Source organism: Saccostrea cucullata, unplaced genomic scaffold (genome assembly GCF_032062105.1).
Source record: "Saccostrea cucullata isolate Sc308-1 unplaced genomic scaffold, CSIRO_AGI_Scuc_v1 ctg1479, whole genome shotgun sequence".
In the NCBI taxonomy this organism is placed as follows: Eukaryota; Metazoa; Mollusca; class Bivalvia; order Ostreida; family Ostreidae; genus Saccostrea; species Saccostrea cuccullata.
In genome coordinates this window covers 5,166-22,213 of record NW_026929620.1, presented here as the reverse complement: position 1 = coordinate 22,213, position 17,048 = coordinate 5,166, and the positions used below count along the sequence as shown (strand labels likewise).

The window sequence follows — 17,048 nt, the reverse complement described above, 5'->3', positions numbered from 1 at the left end:
TACAAAGCATCTCTGGGTGAAGGGAAACAAAAATTGTGTATTTCATGATCCCTGGGCCCGGAGGGGTGGGGCCAAAACAGCTAAAATTAATGCAATCTTTAAAAATCTTCTTTTTTCTCCTGGACATCAAGCAGTGAAACTGTTTGCATGATTGTAATCAGCATTGAGTCCTCTACAAAATTTGTGAAATTCATGGCCCTGGGTGAGGGGTTCTAGTGCTAGGGTGTGGCTAAATAAGTATATAGTGAAAGTGCATTATTTCTTTGTATATCTTCTTCTCTACTCCTGGGTAATAAATAAACCAACTAAATACATGAGCTAGAGTGCCTCTACCAAAAATTGCGAATTCTATGGCCCCAGGGTTATGGTTTTAAGGGGGAGGGGGTTCTGTTGATTAAATAGTGAAAATACATGAATTCTTTATACATATTCTACTCTGCTCCTAGGTATTAAATAAACTGACTAAGTGCAAAGCTATGACGAGCAAGAGTGTTTCTACCAAAATTGCGAATTCTATGGCCCCAGGGTTCTGCTGTTAGGGCAGGGCTCTACAGATTATATAGTAAAAATACATAAATTATTTAAAATTCTCTGCTCCAAGGTTTCCATATCAGTGAAATATTCTGGAGCGGGACGTAAAACAGTATACAATCAATCAATCCAAGGTATTATTCTATTTGATAAACTGACTAAGTGCATAGTTAAGATGAGCGTTTTTAACCAAAATTGTGAAATCTATGGTCAGGTTAGGGCTCTATTGATTATATATTGATGATTCTCTGCTCCTAGGAATTAAATAAACTAAGTACATAGTCATGATGAGCAAGAATGCCTCTTTAAAAAAATATAAAAATATTATGGCCCCAGGGTCAGGGGTTCTGGTGTTAGGGGGGAGGGGCTCTTTTGATTATAAATTGAAAATACCTTACAATCTTTGTAAATTTTCTTCTCTGCCTGGGTATAAAGCAGATGAACCAGTTATGATGGGCAAGGGCCCTTATCTTCGTACTTGTGAATTTCAAGGCCCCAGGGTGAGGTGGGGGCTCTACTTATATACTGAAATTGAATTTATTGTTTGTAATCTTCTTTTTGTATTTTAATATAGAAAAAATATTCATTTTATGATATTAAGGGTGCTTTTTTAAAATTTAACCTGTATTTTGTCAGTGCGAGTTTCACTGAAAGAAATTACTTGTACAAGTTACTAAAGTAAGCTCGTAAATTTTACTGTCCGAATTATCACTAGTCATTTACTAACTAGGTCATACTAGTTCTATTGAAAAGAAAATTCAACTTGTTACCTAATTTCACTAGAAACATATACTACAAGACTAGTAACATACTAGTTAATATTACTTATTTTATTAGTTGGTTGCATATTAAAAAAACATTCAATTTCATTATCAGATATCTCAATTTATCACCAATGTTAAAAAACATAAAAAAAAAATAGATAAGTTCAATTTTAAATTTATTTGAAACTAAAATGTTATTAACTACTAAAAAACAATGTTATTTCTTTAACATGTCTCATTTCAACAATACATACACAATATATATGTACGATCTCAAAATGCATTATTTTAGATTGAATGCAGTGTATACAAATGAACAAGACTGTTAAAAATTGTGCAATGGGTGAAATACACAGAACGTTACAATCATCCTCTCTCTACAATTATCAAAAGAACACTTTACTTATCAAACATCTATCCACTTTTAAGTCTCTACTAAATATGCTTCTAGATGTCATTGATATACACATGCATTTAAACAACTCTTTCACCATCATTTGAATCAAAACACTTAACTATAAAGGACACTATGTAAGTACATGATGGATGGATAACAATTGTATATGAAAACATTCAAGGACATCAAAATATGACCCTTTATATTCACTTACAAAAACTTGTCTTTCCTCAACAACCCCATTTTAACATAGGTAAGCTAAAAATAAAACGTTTAAGAGGCTTAACCATGTTAAATGCATCGAGCAAGAAATGTAATTTCTAGAGATCTTTTGGAATAATTGATATAGCAAAAGGTCAGCTTAATAACTAGGTAACTAATACAAATTTTAAGTGCATGTATTGAACAAAATGTCACAATTACAGTCTGAAGGGATCAAATTGGTGATACACCATCAAACCATTTCTCTTTTCAGTCCCTTGAAAAACTATTAAGGTATTATTTACAATATTACTCGTATATTGTCGACGTCTAAGCATTACTTGAGAGCATCTTAACAACAACCATGACTATACCCTTTTATGACCACGATCGAATTATGATCGGGCTTGGTAAACAGCATATTGTGAATTAGTGTAAATGAAGAACACAGTAAAATTGAAGCTTTCAGGATAAAATTTGGTTATAATATTGAAAAGCTATTTGTTTTCATTACGATTTAATCTTCTGGTACTCGTGTTTCTGTTTTAATTGTGTTGCCGCCTATTAAATTGTTTGTATTGACAAGTCTTATAATCCTCTCGAAATAATGTTTGCTAGATTTCCTTCAAGCTGTAGAGATCGATACCATAAAAATTAAACGGAAAAAAGCAAATTTGAAAAATTGCACTTATCTATTTAAGATTATATGAATTGTGATTTTATTTTTAAAAGCAAGAATAAAAATCTTACTTCAAGTTTCTTATGTCAGCAGCTTGAAGATGACTGACATTTACAATATCCAAAATTTCTTTTCATAAGTTTTCGTCTGTCTGTTGTTTGACCTAAAAATTTTTTCTAGCACTTCTCCGTAGTTAGAATGAACATCCCCTGTTTCACTTTGATCTGACACAAAGGTTCCTTCTTTTGGAGATGGTGTTCGGGCTTTTCCATCTTCCCCCGTCCTGGAGTTCGCTTTAGATGACTTTCGGTAAAAATTCGAAAATGATTAAATTATTTCATTTGTCAAGTAATATATGGATTGCTCTGTGCATTTAGTTGTTATCATTTTTTAAGAACTTTTCATAAATATCAGAAAGAAAAATGGAACAAACCTTGAAAAGAAACCATGAGAAAAATAATAGAGTTCGTAACAATCTGTTTAACGCAACATTCTCAAGAATTACCATGTTAATGAATAAAGATTATCTTGTTAAATTCAATTGTAAACTGCATTTAGTGTTAATAAAAAAAAAGAAATTTAAAACGACACTACATTAATAAAGAACTACGTAAGGGTATTTTCAAATTACCTATTTTATACAAAACGAAGTATTGTTGTATACTTTTCTTCTATATATGTAATCAGATTTTATTAAATTTGTATTAAGCATTATCTTTGTATTCGGACTCATAAAATGCCCCTAAAAATTTACATAGATCAAAATTTTTATTTCAAATTTATGTACATATCGAACACACGTTATGTTCAACTTCATACATAAGGTCATTGCTTACTTTTTGGATGCACAGCTCTTGTTAAACTCCTCTCAGTCAACTTCGCCCTCCATCAACTTAAGGTAGGACCAAATAGATAGGTTAAAATTTCAATTTTTCTAAAACTTTTTTGTTCTTGGATACAAAATCCCTCTTTATACATGTACATTATATGAAATAAATTAAACCGCACATTTTTTGCCGAAACAGTCTGAAATATGGCCCATCAGACGCCTGTAAGAATATAGCGAAATCAGACATTCGACTTGAGAATGAGCCTTATTTTAGAATTTTCCATTGATCTATTTCAAATTTGAGTAATAATTTCAATAAAGATAACCTTTTCGTTACTTTAAATTAGTAAATCACATTGATACTGGAAAATGTTGGTAAAATATTAAGTAAAATAGAACATTCATTGTACCAGAAACTGAAACTGAAAATTCACATGTAAATATCCGACAGTATATATTTTTTTTAAGAAAAAAAGTATAATTCAATTTTTACAAAAAATCAACAGAATTATTCAAATGGGTCCTAGAATAAAATGTTTAAAAATAAAGAAGATTGAACCGGTGGTTTAAGATATTTTGGCAATTAAAAAAAATCAATGACAATAAAACTGAAGGATTAAGTAGATGACGTCACAATATTTGACCTCATGATTTGACCTTTGTAGTACATGAAGAATAGAGACTCCTTAAACATGTTTCCAAATATCAACCCTCTACTATTTATGGAACAAAAGTTGCATTGCATTTTATAACAGACTGTTAAAAGCTTGTTTATTGCATTTGGATAGCGTAAACACATTCGAAAATGTAAGTTCCCAAGTGACCAATATATAGGATTCTCTAATTTTTTCACAGAATATAGCGCAAATATGCCAAAACTTCATTATTTTTCTTTCAGGGATCATTCATTGTTGTCAATATAGTAGTAGTATTCTTTTTTCCTCCAGTAATTTTTAAAAAAAATGGGTTAAAATAGAATTCATGGGTGTTTTGTCCTACCTTAACAAGCAGGGATTTCACTCTCCCTCTGTAGTCCCACTCATTTTTGTGGAATGCGTCTTCTTAATGTCCCTTTATGGTATTTGTGTAAGGTTGCTTGAATTCCAGGACGACACAAACTCTTCTATGTTCTTCCAGCCATTATTTGAGGATAAGCACAAAGAAAGGATGCAATGATATACATTGTGAAGCGTTGTCTTTGATATAATGCACACAACTGAATCGCAGGTCTCCTTCTACATCTTCGATTTATAGGCGTGAGGTGAAGACTTTCTTAGTCGGTCATTTTTTCCGAAGCTCTCTTCTGAATAGAAATAATTCTTCTGCCCATGTGGGTTTTTGCTTTCGGTTTCAAAATGTTCTGTGCGAAACTGTAAAACCTGTGACATTTTGATAACTGACACTTCTTTCACCAGTAATCTTACTGGACAGAGCTTCTATACCAAAACTTGGGAAAATCTGAACTGCAAATCTTCTAATGTTGTCTATGGAATAGAATGTAATCTGTGTGGACTTGTTGAAACCAAGGGATCGCTTAACCAAAGAATATCAGGTCATCGATTTCAAATAAATCATGGTGGTCAGCAGCTTTTATATAAACATTTTTATTCACCTGATCATTCTATTTTATCAATGAAAGTTAGAATTCTGGAAAAGATTTATCACCACACAAATAGTCCATCTTTGAGTACACCTTTCCGTGGACAACGTGAAGAAGTTTGGATTAGGAAACTAGGGACAGCCTTTCCCTATGGATGTAATGACAATGTCGATAGTGTTGGAAATCTTACAAGCCCGCAGGGTAATAATGTAAATGTGATGGGACTTTTTAACAATACTCAGAGACGTAAGCGTAGTCATGGACATTGTTCGTACAATAAACCTGCAATACACGACGTCTCTTTTGATTCATTACTACCTTATGTAAATCAACAGTTAGGTCTACATCATATTCGAACCAAACTTTACTCTGTCCCTTTGAAACTTTTAAATAGTCTTCTTGAAAAGACCAAGGAACATCCAAATTTAGATTCCTCGACACCTGAATATAGGCTCGGTTCTGTGATTATGGATATTGCACATCATAGGCTTTTTAAACCCACACGTTTCACGGAAAAAAATGCAGCTAAAACAATCCGTCTTTTCCTTAAACTTCAATATGCCAATAAAGGAATTGACGCGGTAAATATTAGTAATATTCTTAATCACAAAAGGGTCCAGTCTTGTATTCCACCATATTTCAAGTTAAAGACTACGCCTTGTATTTCCTACAAATATACATCGACCATTGCTTCCAAACTTTTCAATTACAAAAATACTTTACATGGCCTTGATATCGACTATCTGAAAAATAATCCCCTTTCGTGTTCATGTTCTTCTTCGCCCTATAACTATAGTCCTGCTGGACACGTTATTACAGGTGACGTAAATATAGTTCGTAATGAGGACCTTAGATTACTTATTTTAAAAGGTCCTAAATATAGGGAACCCCGATCCTTCAACTGGCGTCAGAATTTCATAAATATTATGGATTCTGTAGAAAATTACGCCAGACGATGTGCTAGATATGAAAAAGAAGACAATGACACCTTGTCAGAATGGATTAAATGTATCAGATCCATGTTAAAGTCACGTATTAAAAGATTGAGGGGCAAAATGAAAACCATCTATCCTTCTGTGTTCAATAAACCAGAAGTGAAAAAAGAATTAGATAGATTACACGATCAGTACGTACTGGTTCCTGCCGACAAAGCAGTTAACAACATTGTCTTCGTTTGTAAGGCTCATTATATAAATTGCATTTTAGAAGAACTTTGATTTAATTCTACAAGTGGTAATCCTACTTATACATATACTATACTCTTTCTAAGGAAGAAATTCTTCAAAATCACCTGTCAGTTTTGAATACTTTTAATATTCCACAGAGCCAAAATGAATTTGAACTACCTTATATATTATTGGATTCCGAAACTTTATAAGAATCCTTACATTGCAGGTTCCAGTAAATGTTAAACCAAGCCTCTTTCGTTACTTCTCACTAAAATATTGACAGTAGTGAAGGAAAAACTTCAAGAGTACTGTACAACTATATATTCAAGAAGTGGTGTAAATCAGATGTGGATACTTAAAAATTCTAAAGAATTTTTGGACAATTTGAAATCACAAGACTTTACAAAAATCAACAGCATAAAAACTTACGACTTTTCAACTTTATACACAACAATTCCGCACGACAAATTAAAATCCAGGCTTTTTGATATCATTGACAGCTGCTTTTTCAACAGAAATGGAACTCGTAAGTTTACTTACCTCGTCATTGGTCATTTGAAAAATTATTTTGTTAAAACAGATTCTGATTGCACACATAAGTACTCTGAAGTTGACATCAAGAAGATGCTTGAGTTTCTGATTGACAATATCTATGTGGTTTTTGGAGACCAGGTATTCAAACAATCTATTGGAATTCCCATGGGTACAAATTGCGCTCCGTTATTAGCAGACTTATTTTTATATTCATATGAAGCAGAATTTATGCAAAATCTTTGGCGTGAAAAGAAATCACTTGCTGTGGCCTTCAACTCGACATTTAGATATATCGACGACGTATTGTCAATTAATAATGATAATTTCCATTCCTACGTCGACACGATATATCCTGGTGAGCTTGAGATAAAAGATACCACAGAGTCCGACACTTCTGCTTCATACTTGGATATTTTACTTGAAAAAGACACAAATGGTAATCTAACAACCAAGCTATATGATAAACGTGATGACTTTAACTTTTCTATCGTCAACTTCCCTTACTTATGCAGCAATATACCTTCATCACCTGCATACGGAGTATTTATATCTCAGTTGATTCGATACGCAAGAGCATGCTCTACGTATGAACAATTTCTTAAACGAGGTAAATTATAGATAAGCAAGTTGATGAAACAAGAATATCAACAGTCTTGTTTAAAGTCATCATTTCGTAAATTCTATGGTCGATACAATGACCTTGTCAGCAAATACAATTTATCATTGAATGAAATGCTGACTGACGTTTTTCATACCAATTGTTAGTCCATTATTTATACACTGAATTGACCACGGATTTTTTTCCGTTATTACCTGATTATGACAACGAGCACACGGCGGGTGTGACCGGTCGGCAGGGGATGCTCACTCCTCCATGGCACCTGATCCCACCTCTGATGTTTCGGAGGTCCGTGTTTGCTCTGCTCTTATTTTGTATATTTGTTTAATGGACGTTGAGATTGAATACTGTTCGTTATTTCCATATCCTTCTTCATGCAACACATTTTGGTCAAAGCCAAGCTGTAGTGCCTCAGTGTCCGTTAAATTTTTGTACAGCTTTACAAGTACCCCCGTCCTTCAGCAGCCCTTCATCAAACAGCTCCTGAAAAGCAATTTTTGAATGGTTTCAATCTGATTTGAACCAATGTTGTTCATGTCCTTTAATTCGATATTTTCATCTAAAACAACCCCGAAAAAAATGACGTGGTTTTCTGGTCTCATTTTGAAGATTCTTTTATACTCTCGACATGCTTCCTGTCAATACTCCTCAAGCATCTTTGTGTTCTTTACATGGACGTCAACATAACCATTTATAAAAGAAGTGCAACTCTGATGAAGACAGATAGCAAATGAAAAGAAATTAAACATTTGTTCATCCAATGTGAAACACTTTTAGCTCTTTAATATGTATACGATAAAGTAAGATCAGATATATAGATATTCAAGTAAAAATTAGATTAATATTACATGAAGTTAGTTTAAGATGTCTTAAAAGATATCAATTTAAGGCTATCTTCAGGCACGTAGCAACAACAAAGTGTACACGGGCAATATTCTAGCCCTCGTTACGAAACTTTTTTTTTAATAAAAATACATGTTTTTCCATTATCTCTAAATATCCAAATTAATATAAAAATTACTATGGATTTTATTCATTTATAAAAGATTTATCATGACTTAGGATTCTACTAACAGAAAAAAATACTCTTCATAATTAGATATAGCAATAAAAGTATTTTTTCAAAGCTGACTTCAACACAGATCGTAACTTCCCGTCAGGAACTGCTGCTTGTCAAAAAAGGTTGTTGGACTTTGTTTTCCATGTAAGGATTGTTGTAATAAATCATTAAATCAATCTTATAATTAATTTTTATATATTATCTATGTAATGAAATTCTTTTATTATTTAAGATAATATGTGTAAGGTTCGGATGAAGCGGCTTTAACATATATAAAACAGTAGCAAAACAAAATATTAGATAAATACTTGCAAATTTGGTATACAGCATGTATGGGTGAAGGGTAACAAAAAATTTGAGTTTTAAGTCCCTGCCACCTTTTGGCCTGAGGAGCAAGGCAAAAAACCAATAACTTAATGAAACTTAAAAAATTCCCATCTTTACTCCTGGACATCAGGCAAACTGTTGCCATAAATGTTATTAGGAAAGATGAAACTCGTTTGGAATCATCCTCAGGTAGTGCAAATTAAAATGATGCCATGTTACACTACTGGACGAAACAAGTGCTGAGAATCCCAAATTTTACTGATAAAGTTTGATAATTACTGATACTGTGCTGTTGTTGCTGATAAATACTGATATTTACTGTTATTATTACTGTTGTTGCTGATATTTTTTGTTGTTTCTGATAAATACTGATAATTACTGTTGCCTTTTACTGTGGAGTCTGATAAATACTGATAAATACTGTTGAGGTACTGTCGTTGCTGAGAATTGCTGATAATTACTGTTGAGGTACTGTCGATGCTGAGATTTACTGATAATTGCTGTGGTCACTGTTTTTAACCTGGGAATTGGTTAAAAATAAAACAGAGGGCTATGAAAACCTTCAATTATTACTTTCTTTTACTTAAATTATCATGACAAAATTTTCGTATTTCTTTAAATGTTATGCTTGTGACAAAATTACATGACTGTATGTATGTATGCTGATCTCAATTTCTACATTACGTTTGTGAAAATTTTGACAATAATCAAATGAATTATTAATAGAATGAATATATAGAAATAGAATTAATAGAAAAAAAATAACTGCAGAAAAAAAATGGGATTTTACTTTTGCATAAGCTCTTATTGAAAAATAAACTGTAAATAAAAAGAATATTATGCTATCTTAAAAAATATCCATCGCCGCCTTTCCCGACTCCAAGAAAATTATGTAGGGAGATCGGTGATCTTTTTTTTCAATAATAAGAAAAAAGTTCTTAATGGATGGGGAAAAAAATCGGGATAAAAAAAGTTTCCTGCAGGTTAGAAATGTTGAATTTGTTCCGTTTTCACTAGGTCAACTGGTCGAGTTTGGACAATATTTTGTTTTTGAAGGCCTTTTTTTCTCTCGAAATTTTTAAACAATTATACGAGGGTTGTTCGAAAAGTTCGTGGACGGGTTCGGAACTGACCGCTGTATTTGTATGTTTGAAGTGAAACTTTGTATACTTTTATTCTACCATGTTTCTAGTAAAAAAAAAAAACTTTTCAGTTTTTTGGTCCATTAAATTAAAATATCACAGCCTTTCTAATTTCTTTAGCAGGGGGTCGCGGAGCATCCTCGTTTTCTGCGTATTTGAATATTTTAAGTCGATTTTGTCATTACAGATTTTTTTTTTTATTTTGCGCTCGAAAATCTATGATATTAAATATGAGATCAAAATAATAGGCAATCGTCATATTTGAGAAGTTTCAGTTATTTTGAGCAAGTGGATGTCAAATTATCGATTTATAATGAAGGGGAACGGTCTCAATTCACGGTTAAAAACGGCGTCAGAAGTGGACGTCACAGAACAGCGCACTGTGATAAAATTTTGCGTGGTAGCAGATAAAACTACTTTTGAGACAAAACAATTGCAAGAAGAAGTGAGGATAGATAAAAAGAATATCATGATCAATGGTGTGCAAGTTGTATAAACGATTTAAAGACTAAGCTTGACGATGTGAAACTTTGGATGACGAAAAGTCAGAAAAACCTCCAACTATTGATTCTGACTTGACGGCATCAATGTTATATCTTGACAACTTTAGATAGAAGATTATAGCAGTAAGGGATAAAGGGGTAAAATTGAAATACGTCTATGGCACATGAAATAGTCACAAAACCTCTTGGATTTGAAAAGGTTTGAACTCGTTTGGTGCCGAAATTACTTTGATGAAAAAAAAATCGGCGGATCATCGCATCGAAAGAGTTTCTAAGAAGATGCAAGATTATTCATAAAACATAGTGACGTAACGACGTCAAAAAATACGCCACAGTTGCTCCGCGGGCATTGACAATGTATCAGAAAAATTGATTTAACTTTAATAAATGTAAGTATAACTGACTGAAATTTTGCATATTATCTCAAAATATATCATCATTTAATGTAATATACAAAATTTTTCGAATTGCAACATATCTTCGGAGAAAATTACATCGTCCACGAACTTTTCGAACAACCCTCGTATTTATCTTGTTAAATGTTCAGTTTTCCGGTCTCTTTCTGTCGAAATGTTTGAAAATTTGCTCAAAATTAGAAATTTTATCCCTTTTAAAAAGTAACTAAGAGGTGAAAACAGGTTTGAATATGTTCAATCTGTGGGCACTGATTTTAATTAATAATTTATTTATTCATTTATTTTAATGTTATGTAGACGTTTTTAGATCGTCCAAGAATTAAACTCTTTACAAGTACACACTGTATGCATGTGCAACCAGAAAATGGGTCGAGCTGGTTAAAAATTAGAGGTCAAGAATCAATAGTGCAAAGGTACATGTGTTTAGTTTTTCTCTTAAAATTTAAATACAAAATCATTTTTTATTTAATCAGTTTTGAAATCTCATTTTTTTTATTTGATTTTATGGAATGGGAAATAAGAACTGAAATGAGACTTAATTTAATATGTTACTATTAGCTATAGTATATGATCAAATTGATCGATTTTAATTTTGCATGGTAAAAAGTTGAAAGGAAAACACCCTTAAATTGATTTCAATTGATCAGAAATCGGTGATCGACCTGTGATTTGGCTGTATTGTGTACATGTCTGAAGCCCCGGGGTAGAACGGGGTACAACTTGTATATTCCATGCAAATTGTAGTGGTCAGCGTAACAATGGGCACTAATTACCTATTGTTCTTCGTCTGCGGCTACCGGTGTTATCAATAAACAAACTACCTACACTGTACATGTACATGATGTACTCGCTACTTTGGAACAATCTTTAAGTTTATGGTCTCACGGAAAAAAAAATTCCGTAACATTGAATTTGATGACGAATAAAATTGATAGAAAAAATATTTAGAATAGAACACTTTGGTACTATAAAAATAATAATAAAAAGATATATACATGTACATCATGTACGTTGTACAGACTTATTTTAATTATTATTTCAACTCTCAAAGATCTATCTTTCTTCAGTATCTAATTTCATTTTTTTAGTTTTACGCATATTTCTTCAATCAATCAATCATTTATTTGAATCTTTTTACCATTTTACATTAGTATACATAGACCACAAAAACATATAAAATGTAGGTGATTTTATACATAACAGTAGGTCTAAAAGACATGCGTGAATAAGAAAATAAACAAAATTTTTTTGTAGGTTGCTATAAATGCGAAGTAAGGGAATTTAGGCCGGGGAGTATATTTTATTTATCAGATAAAAGAATATCCCGGGGGAGGTGGTCACATGTATTTTTAATTCTGAATCTCTGCTAACGATGGTTTGGGACCCGTAAATACGTAGACGAGAAATTGACTTCACTTTTTTATAAAAAAAAAAAATAGTGTGCAAAATATGCAATCATATAGATATAAAGAGAAAGATTGTTTACTGAAGCACTTTTTTGAAATAATATTAGCATTAATTGTTCACAATTCAGATGCAGGGAAACTCCACTTCGCTTAACCCGAGAAAAAAAATGTATGGATTTTGAATGTCAGAAACATGACGAACTGTGTATCGCACTCATGAATAAATGTCAGATTCTAATTGCTTTAGTTCTGAAATTTGTATGGTTCATTGCAATTGATTCTCTAAAATAATTCTATTCATGCATATAAAAAAATCGATAAGTATAATATCATAACTTGCATGACTTTTAAAACACACAACTAAAGAACAGACCTTGCCCTATCGGCTTGTAAACAGTATTTCACCCCCTCCTTTTTGTGCTACAATCAAGTAAAATCATATAAATAAGCACCAAGTCTGTACTGTTCCTTTATACAAAGGTCTCGGACAAAAATGGAATTAAAAAAAAATTATAATCTCTGCACAAAATTCTAATTTTACAAAAACGCAAGCCGTAACGATATCCCTATGGCAGAATGTACTTTTCTAATAATTGACCCGATTCTAAAACGAAAGTAGAACTTTTACTCGTGGTTGACATGTAAGTTCCAGAACAACAAGCACAAAGTTTGCATTAATGGAAAAAGTTAATTCAAGTTATGATTTATTTTATTTTGTTTTTTAATTGACTGACCGCATATATACATGTTTAAGGAGTGACGCATAATATAAGAAGCCATATGCCCATAGACTTAAAACTGTATACAATGAAAAAAGAATTAGCCTAAAGAAAGACGTGTATTTCATTGACTGAAAATCACACTGCATAAGATTTATGTCATGTAGTGTACAATGCTTAAGCCTTAAAAAATAATTTAGAGAGAGAGAGAGAGAGAGAGAGAGAGAGAGAGAGAGAGAAAGCTAGAAAGCGACAGAATAAAATTCGCAGGGAGGACATCGGAGAACTAGAGCGCGCTGTCTACATAATATATAAAAAAAATAATTAAAGATGCTTCAATTTAATTATTTAACCCTGTCACATTCTTCTATAAAATAACAAACTGTACGCTTCAAGACAAGATTTTATTACAAATACATGTATTTAATACTGTCTTGTTAAAATGAGAGCTTAATTTAAAAGTAAATGGAAAAAGGGGGGGGCGTTTTCAACTTAATGTGCTCATACATTTTCAGTTCTCCACACGGTAAAATAAATTGATATTTACAACCATTGACTGTATTGAAGTATTAAAGATACCCACAAAAAGCTTTTGATGACAGTACACATACATGTGAGTAAAAAATATGAGATGAGATTTTTTTAACCTTTATGAACAAAAATTAAACTTTTTCAAAAAGTACTTGGGAAGAAAAAGCACTGCAAATACAACAGAATAATTTTCCTCAGATAATGTCATCTACGTGTAAGGAGAAATTTAAAGAAAAAACATAAACATTTATGAAAGCTTACGTTAACATTATGGTCTAAAAATAATTATAATGAAATTAATAGCTGAAAACTGAAAACAAATTAATAAAACGTGACTTTTTTTATTTAGAATAATTTATTTTGTAATTGACTGTAATGAATTTGTTAAAATACTTTATTTAAAAAAAACAATCATTTCTCAGGCTATTTTAATCCATTCCCAGGTTAAAAACAATGACTACAGTAATTATCAGTAAATCTCAGCATCGACAGTACCTCAACAGTAATTATCAGTAATTCTCAGCAGCGACAGTACCTCAACAGTATTTATCAGACTCCACAGTAAAGAACGACAGTAATTATCAGTATTTTTCAGCAACAACTAAAATTATCAGCAACAACAGTATTAATAACAGTAAATATCAGTAATTATCAGCAAGAACAGCACCGTATCAGTAATTATCAAACATTATCAGTAAAATTTGGGATTCTCAGCACTTTTTTCGTCCAGTAGTGTTAGTATTTGGGTAGTCCTTTTTAACTTAGAAAAGTATTAGCACCACTGCCACAATATTGAGTTTGACAATAACTTAACACAGGGTTGGGTATATACATTTATTTATTCTGCTACAAACTACATCCAGCAACGTGAGTTACAAGATATAAGTGAGTGTCCGAAGTTCCTTTTACCACCTGATTGTCCAGGATTCCTTCTACCACTGGAGTGTCCAAGGTTCCTTCTACCACTGGAGTGTCCAAGATTCCTTCTACCACTTGAGTGTCCAAGGTTCCTTCTACCACTGGAGTGTCCAAGATTCCTTCTACCACTGGAGTGTCCAAGGTTCCTTCTACCACTGGTGTGAACAAGATTCCTTCTACCACTGGAGTGTCCAAAATTCCTTCTACCACTGGAGTGTCCAAGGTTCCTTCTACCACCTGAGTGTCCAAGGTTCCATCTACCACCTGAGTGTCCAAGATTCCTTCTACCACTGGAGTGTCCAAGGTTTCCTCTACCACTGGAGTGTCCAAGGTTCCTTCTACCACTGGAGTGTCCAAGGTTCCTTCTACCACCTGAGTGTCCAAGGTTCCATCTACCACCTGAGTGTCCAAGATTCCTTCTACCACTGGAGTGTCCAAGGTTCCTTCTACCACTGGAGTGTCCAAGGTTCCTTCTACCACTGGAGTGTCCAAGGTTCCTTCTACCACTGGAGTGTCCAAGATTCCTTCTACCACTGGAGTGTCCGAGGTTCCTTCTTTCACCTGAGTATCCAAGGTTCCTTCTACCACTGGAGTGTCCAAGGTTCCTTCTACCACTGGAGTGTCCAAGGTTCCTTCTACCACTGGAGTGTCCAAGGTTCATTCTACCACTGGAGTGTCCGAGGTTCCTTCTACTACTGGAGTGTCCAAGGTTCCTTCTACCACTGGAGTGTCCAAGGTTCCTTCTTTCACCTGAGTGTCCAAGGTTCCATCTTCCACTGGTGTGAACAAGGTTTCTTCAACAACTGGAGTCTCCAAGGTTCCTTTTACCACCTGAATATCCAAGTTACTTCTTCAACATGAATTTTAAAATGTGTGAACATAATTATTTAAAGACACAATTTTTATTACACCCCCCCCCCCCACCGGTCACGGTAGCCTAGTGGAAGAGCGTTCGCTTCTTGATCGGGAGGTCCGGGTTCGAATCTCGTTCGCGGTGCCACGTCATACCTTAGACGTAAACAAAGGTAGTGACTGTTCCTTCGCCAAACGCTTGGCACTAGAAGTGAAAGTCACGGGTCTTTCGGATATGACCTTAAAAACGTAGGTCCCGTATCACCGTAGGCGCTGGCACGATAAAGAACCCTCACTGCTCAATGGCCCTGAGTGCCGAGTATAGGTCTTAATTTGAAGCCCTTCACCGGCATACGGTGACGTTTCTATATGAGTGAAAAATTCTGAAGAGGGACGTTAAACAATAATCAATCATTCAACCCCCCCCCCCAACCAAAAGTACTAGAAACTAAAAAATCTTCTTCTGCAGAACAGCCAGGCAGATTTTTACCAAACTAACATAGAAGGATCAGGATATGTTGATTGATTGATTGATTATTGTTTTTTTTACGCCGAGTCGGCAATATTTCGGCCATATTTCGGCGGAGAAATTTAAATACTGTATGAACGGTTTTGAAAATTTTTGGCTTCTCTGGCGGCCCCAAGTGAGCCTACTCTTTTTCGAACTCCAGAGAAGCGATCTTTTGCGTGTCAAGGGGGTTGTTATCCTTGACACGGGGCACCATTTAACGTCCCATCCGACGGACTTTGAATTTGAAAATAAAAACAGTTAAATACAAAAAAAAAGATTATAATGTTCATAAAAATATTGACATTTAAATCTTATTGTAAAAATCTTTATCCTTCAGGTATTGTAAAATAGCGCTAGGAGTTACATTTGCAAAAAGATCATGCATCGTTTTTACACCATTAAAAAGTTTATTTCGAACAGGTGTGAAATCAGAACATTCTAGAAGTATAAGATTTAAAGTTATTGCACAGTCACAAGATATGCATTCAGGTTGATGTTCCCCGCTCATTAAATAGGAATGGGTAAACCTTGAATGTCCAATTCTTAATCTCGAAAAAATAACTTCGTCCTGACGTTTCAGACCGATGTCGGATGATTGATTAACTTTGTTTTGTATTGAATACAGTTTATGACCATCACAAAAATCCCAATAGATTTGCCAAAGAGAATTAACATACAGTTTCACAAAGTACTTAAGATCTATGTAGGGAATTTTAAAAGGTACGATTTCATATTGAAGAGCAGATTTTGCAGCACTGTCAGCCTTGTTATTACCGGGAATACCAATATGGCTTGGAATCCAACAAATTCGACATTTTTACCCTGTTTAGCAAGATGATAGAACTTATTTAATATATCCAAAATGTACGGATGATCACTGTTCATGTTGTGTATAGACTGTAAACACGAAAGCGAATCTGAAAATATTGTAAAGGGTTTTCATCCGAGGTATAAATATATTCAAAAGCAAGTTGTATAGCTTTAGCTTCAGCCGTAAAAAGTATAGCTTTGTTTGGAAGTCTTACACTGGAGCAGGTGGGGGTTACATAACCGTACCTGCAGTGAATGAGGGGTTGCATCGTCGAGAGAAAAGCAGTCTCTCACGCTTTGAGTCGCACATTATCACAAGATGCCGTGCAAGGAGGTGTTCCATAACGGAATTGCGAAGCTCGAGTGTGGTACATCACTTTTTCCCCCCTTGGATTACTATTTTAATGATTTTATACAAATATGGCATCAAAAAACAATATTTACATGGAGTTATGCGTGTGATTTTATGTGATTTATTTTACACAAGGTAATTTTTTTTCAGACACCACTACCAGTAACATGCAGTCAAG

At 33.6% G+C, this 17,048-nt stretch overlaps 1 protein-coding gene across 1 annotated transcript; it reads right to left on the bottom strand.

Annotated features, from left to right (window-relative positions):
• Positions 1 to 14,273: 14,273 nt before the first annotated feature.
• LOC134281462 (uncharacterized) lies at positions 14,274 to 16,787 on the bottom strand. Its single transcript, XM_062763922.1, has 3 exons — positions 16,765 to 16,787; positions 15,012 to 15,195; positions 14,274 to 14,906 (listed from the first exon to the last, which is right to left on the bottom strand). Exons 1-3 carry the CDS (start codon positions 16,785 to 16,787, stop codon positions 14,274 to 14,276), a joined length of 840 nt encoding a protein of 279 aa, XP_062619906.1.
• Positions 16,788 to 17,048: the final 261 nt, after the last annotated feature.

What these genes read in the sequence shown, in the direction of transcription:
- LOC134281462 (XM_062763922.1), bottom strand. Translation starts at nt 16,787, where the DNA reads ATGCAACCCCTCATTCACTGCAG. An exon ending in CAACCCCTCATTCACTGCAG is followed by an intron (nt 15,196 to 16,764) that starts GTACGGTTATGT and finishes TTCATGTTGAAG; the next exon opens with AAGTAACTTGGATATTCAGG. An exon ending in GAACCTCGGACACTCCAGTG is followed by an intron (nt 14,907 to 15,011) that starts GTAGAATGAACC and finishes TTGGATACTCAG; the next exon opens with GTGAAAGAAGGAACCTCGGA.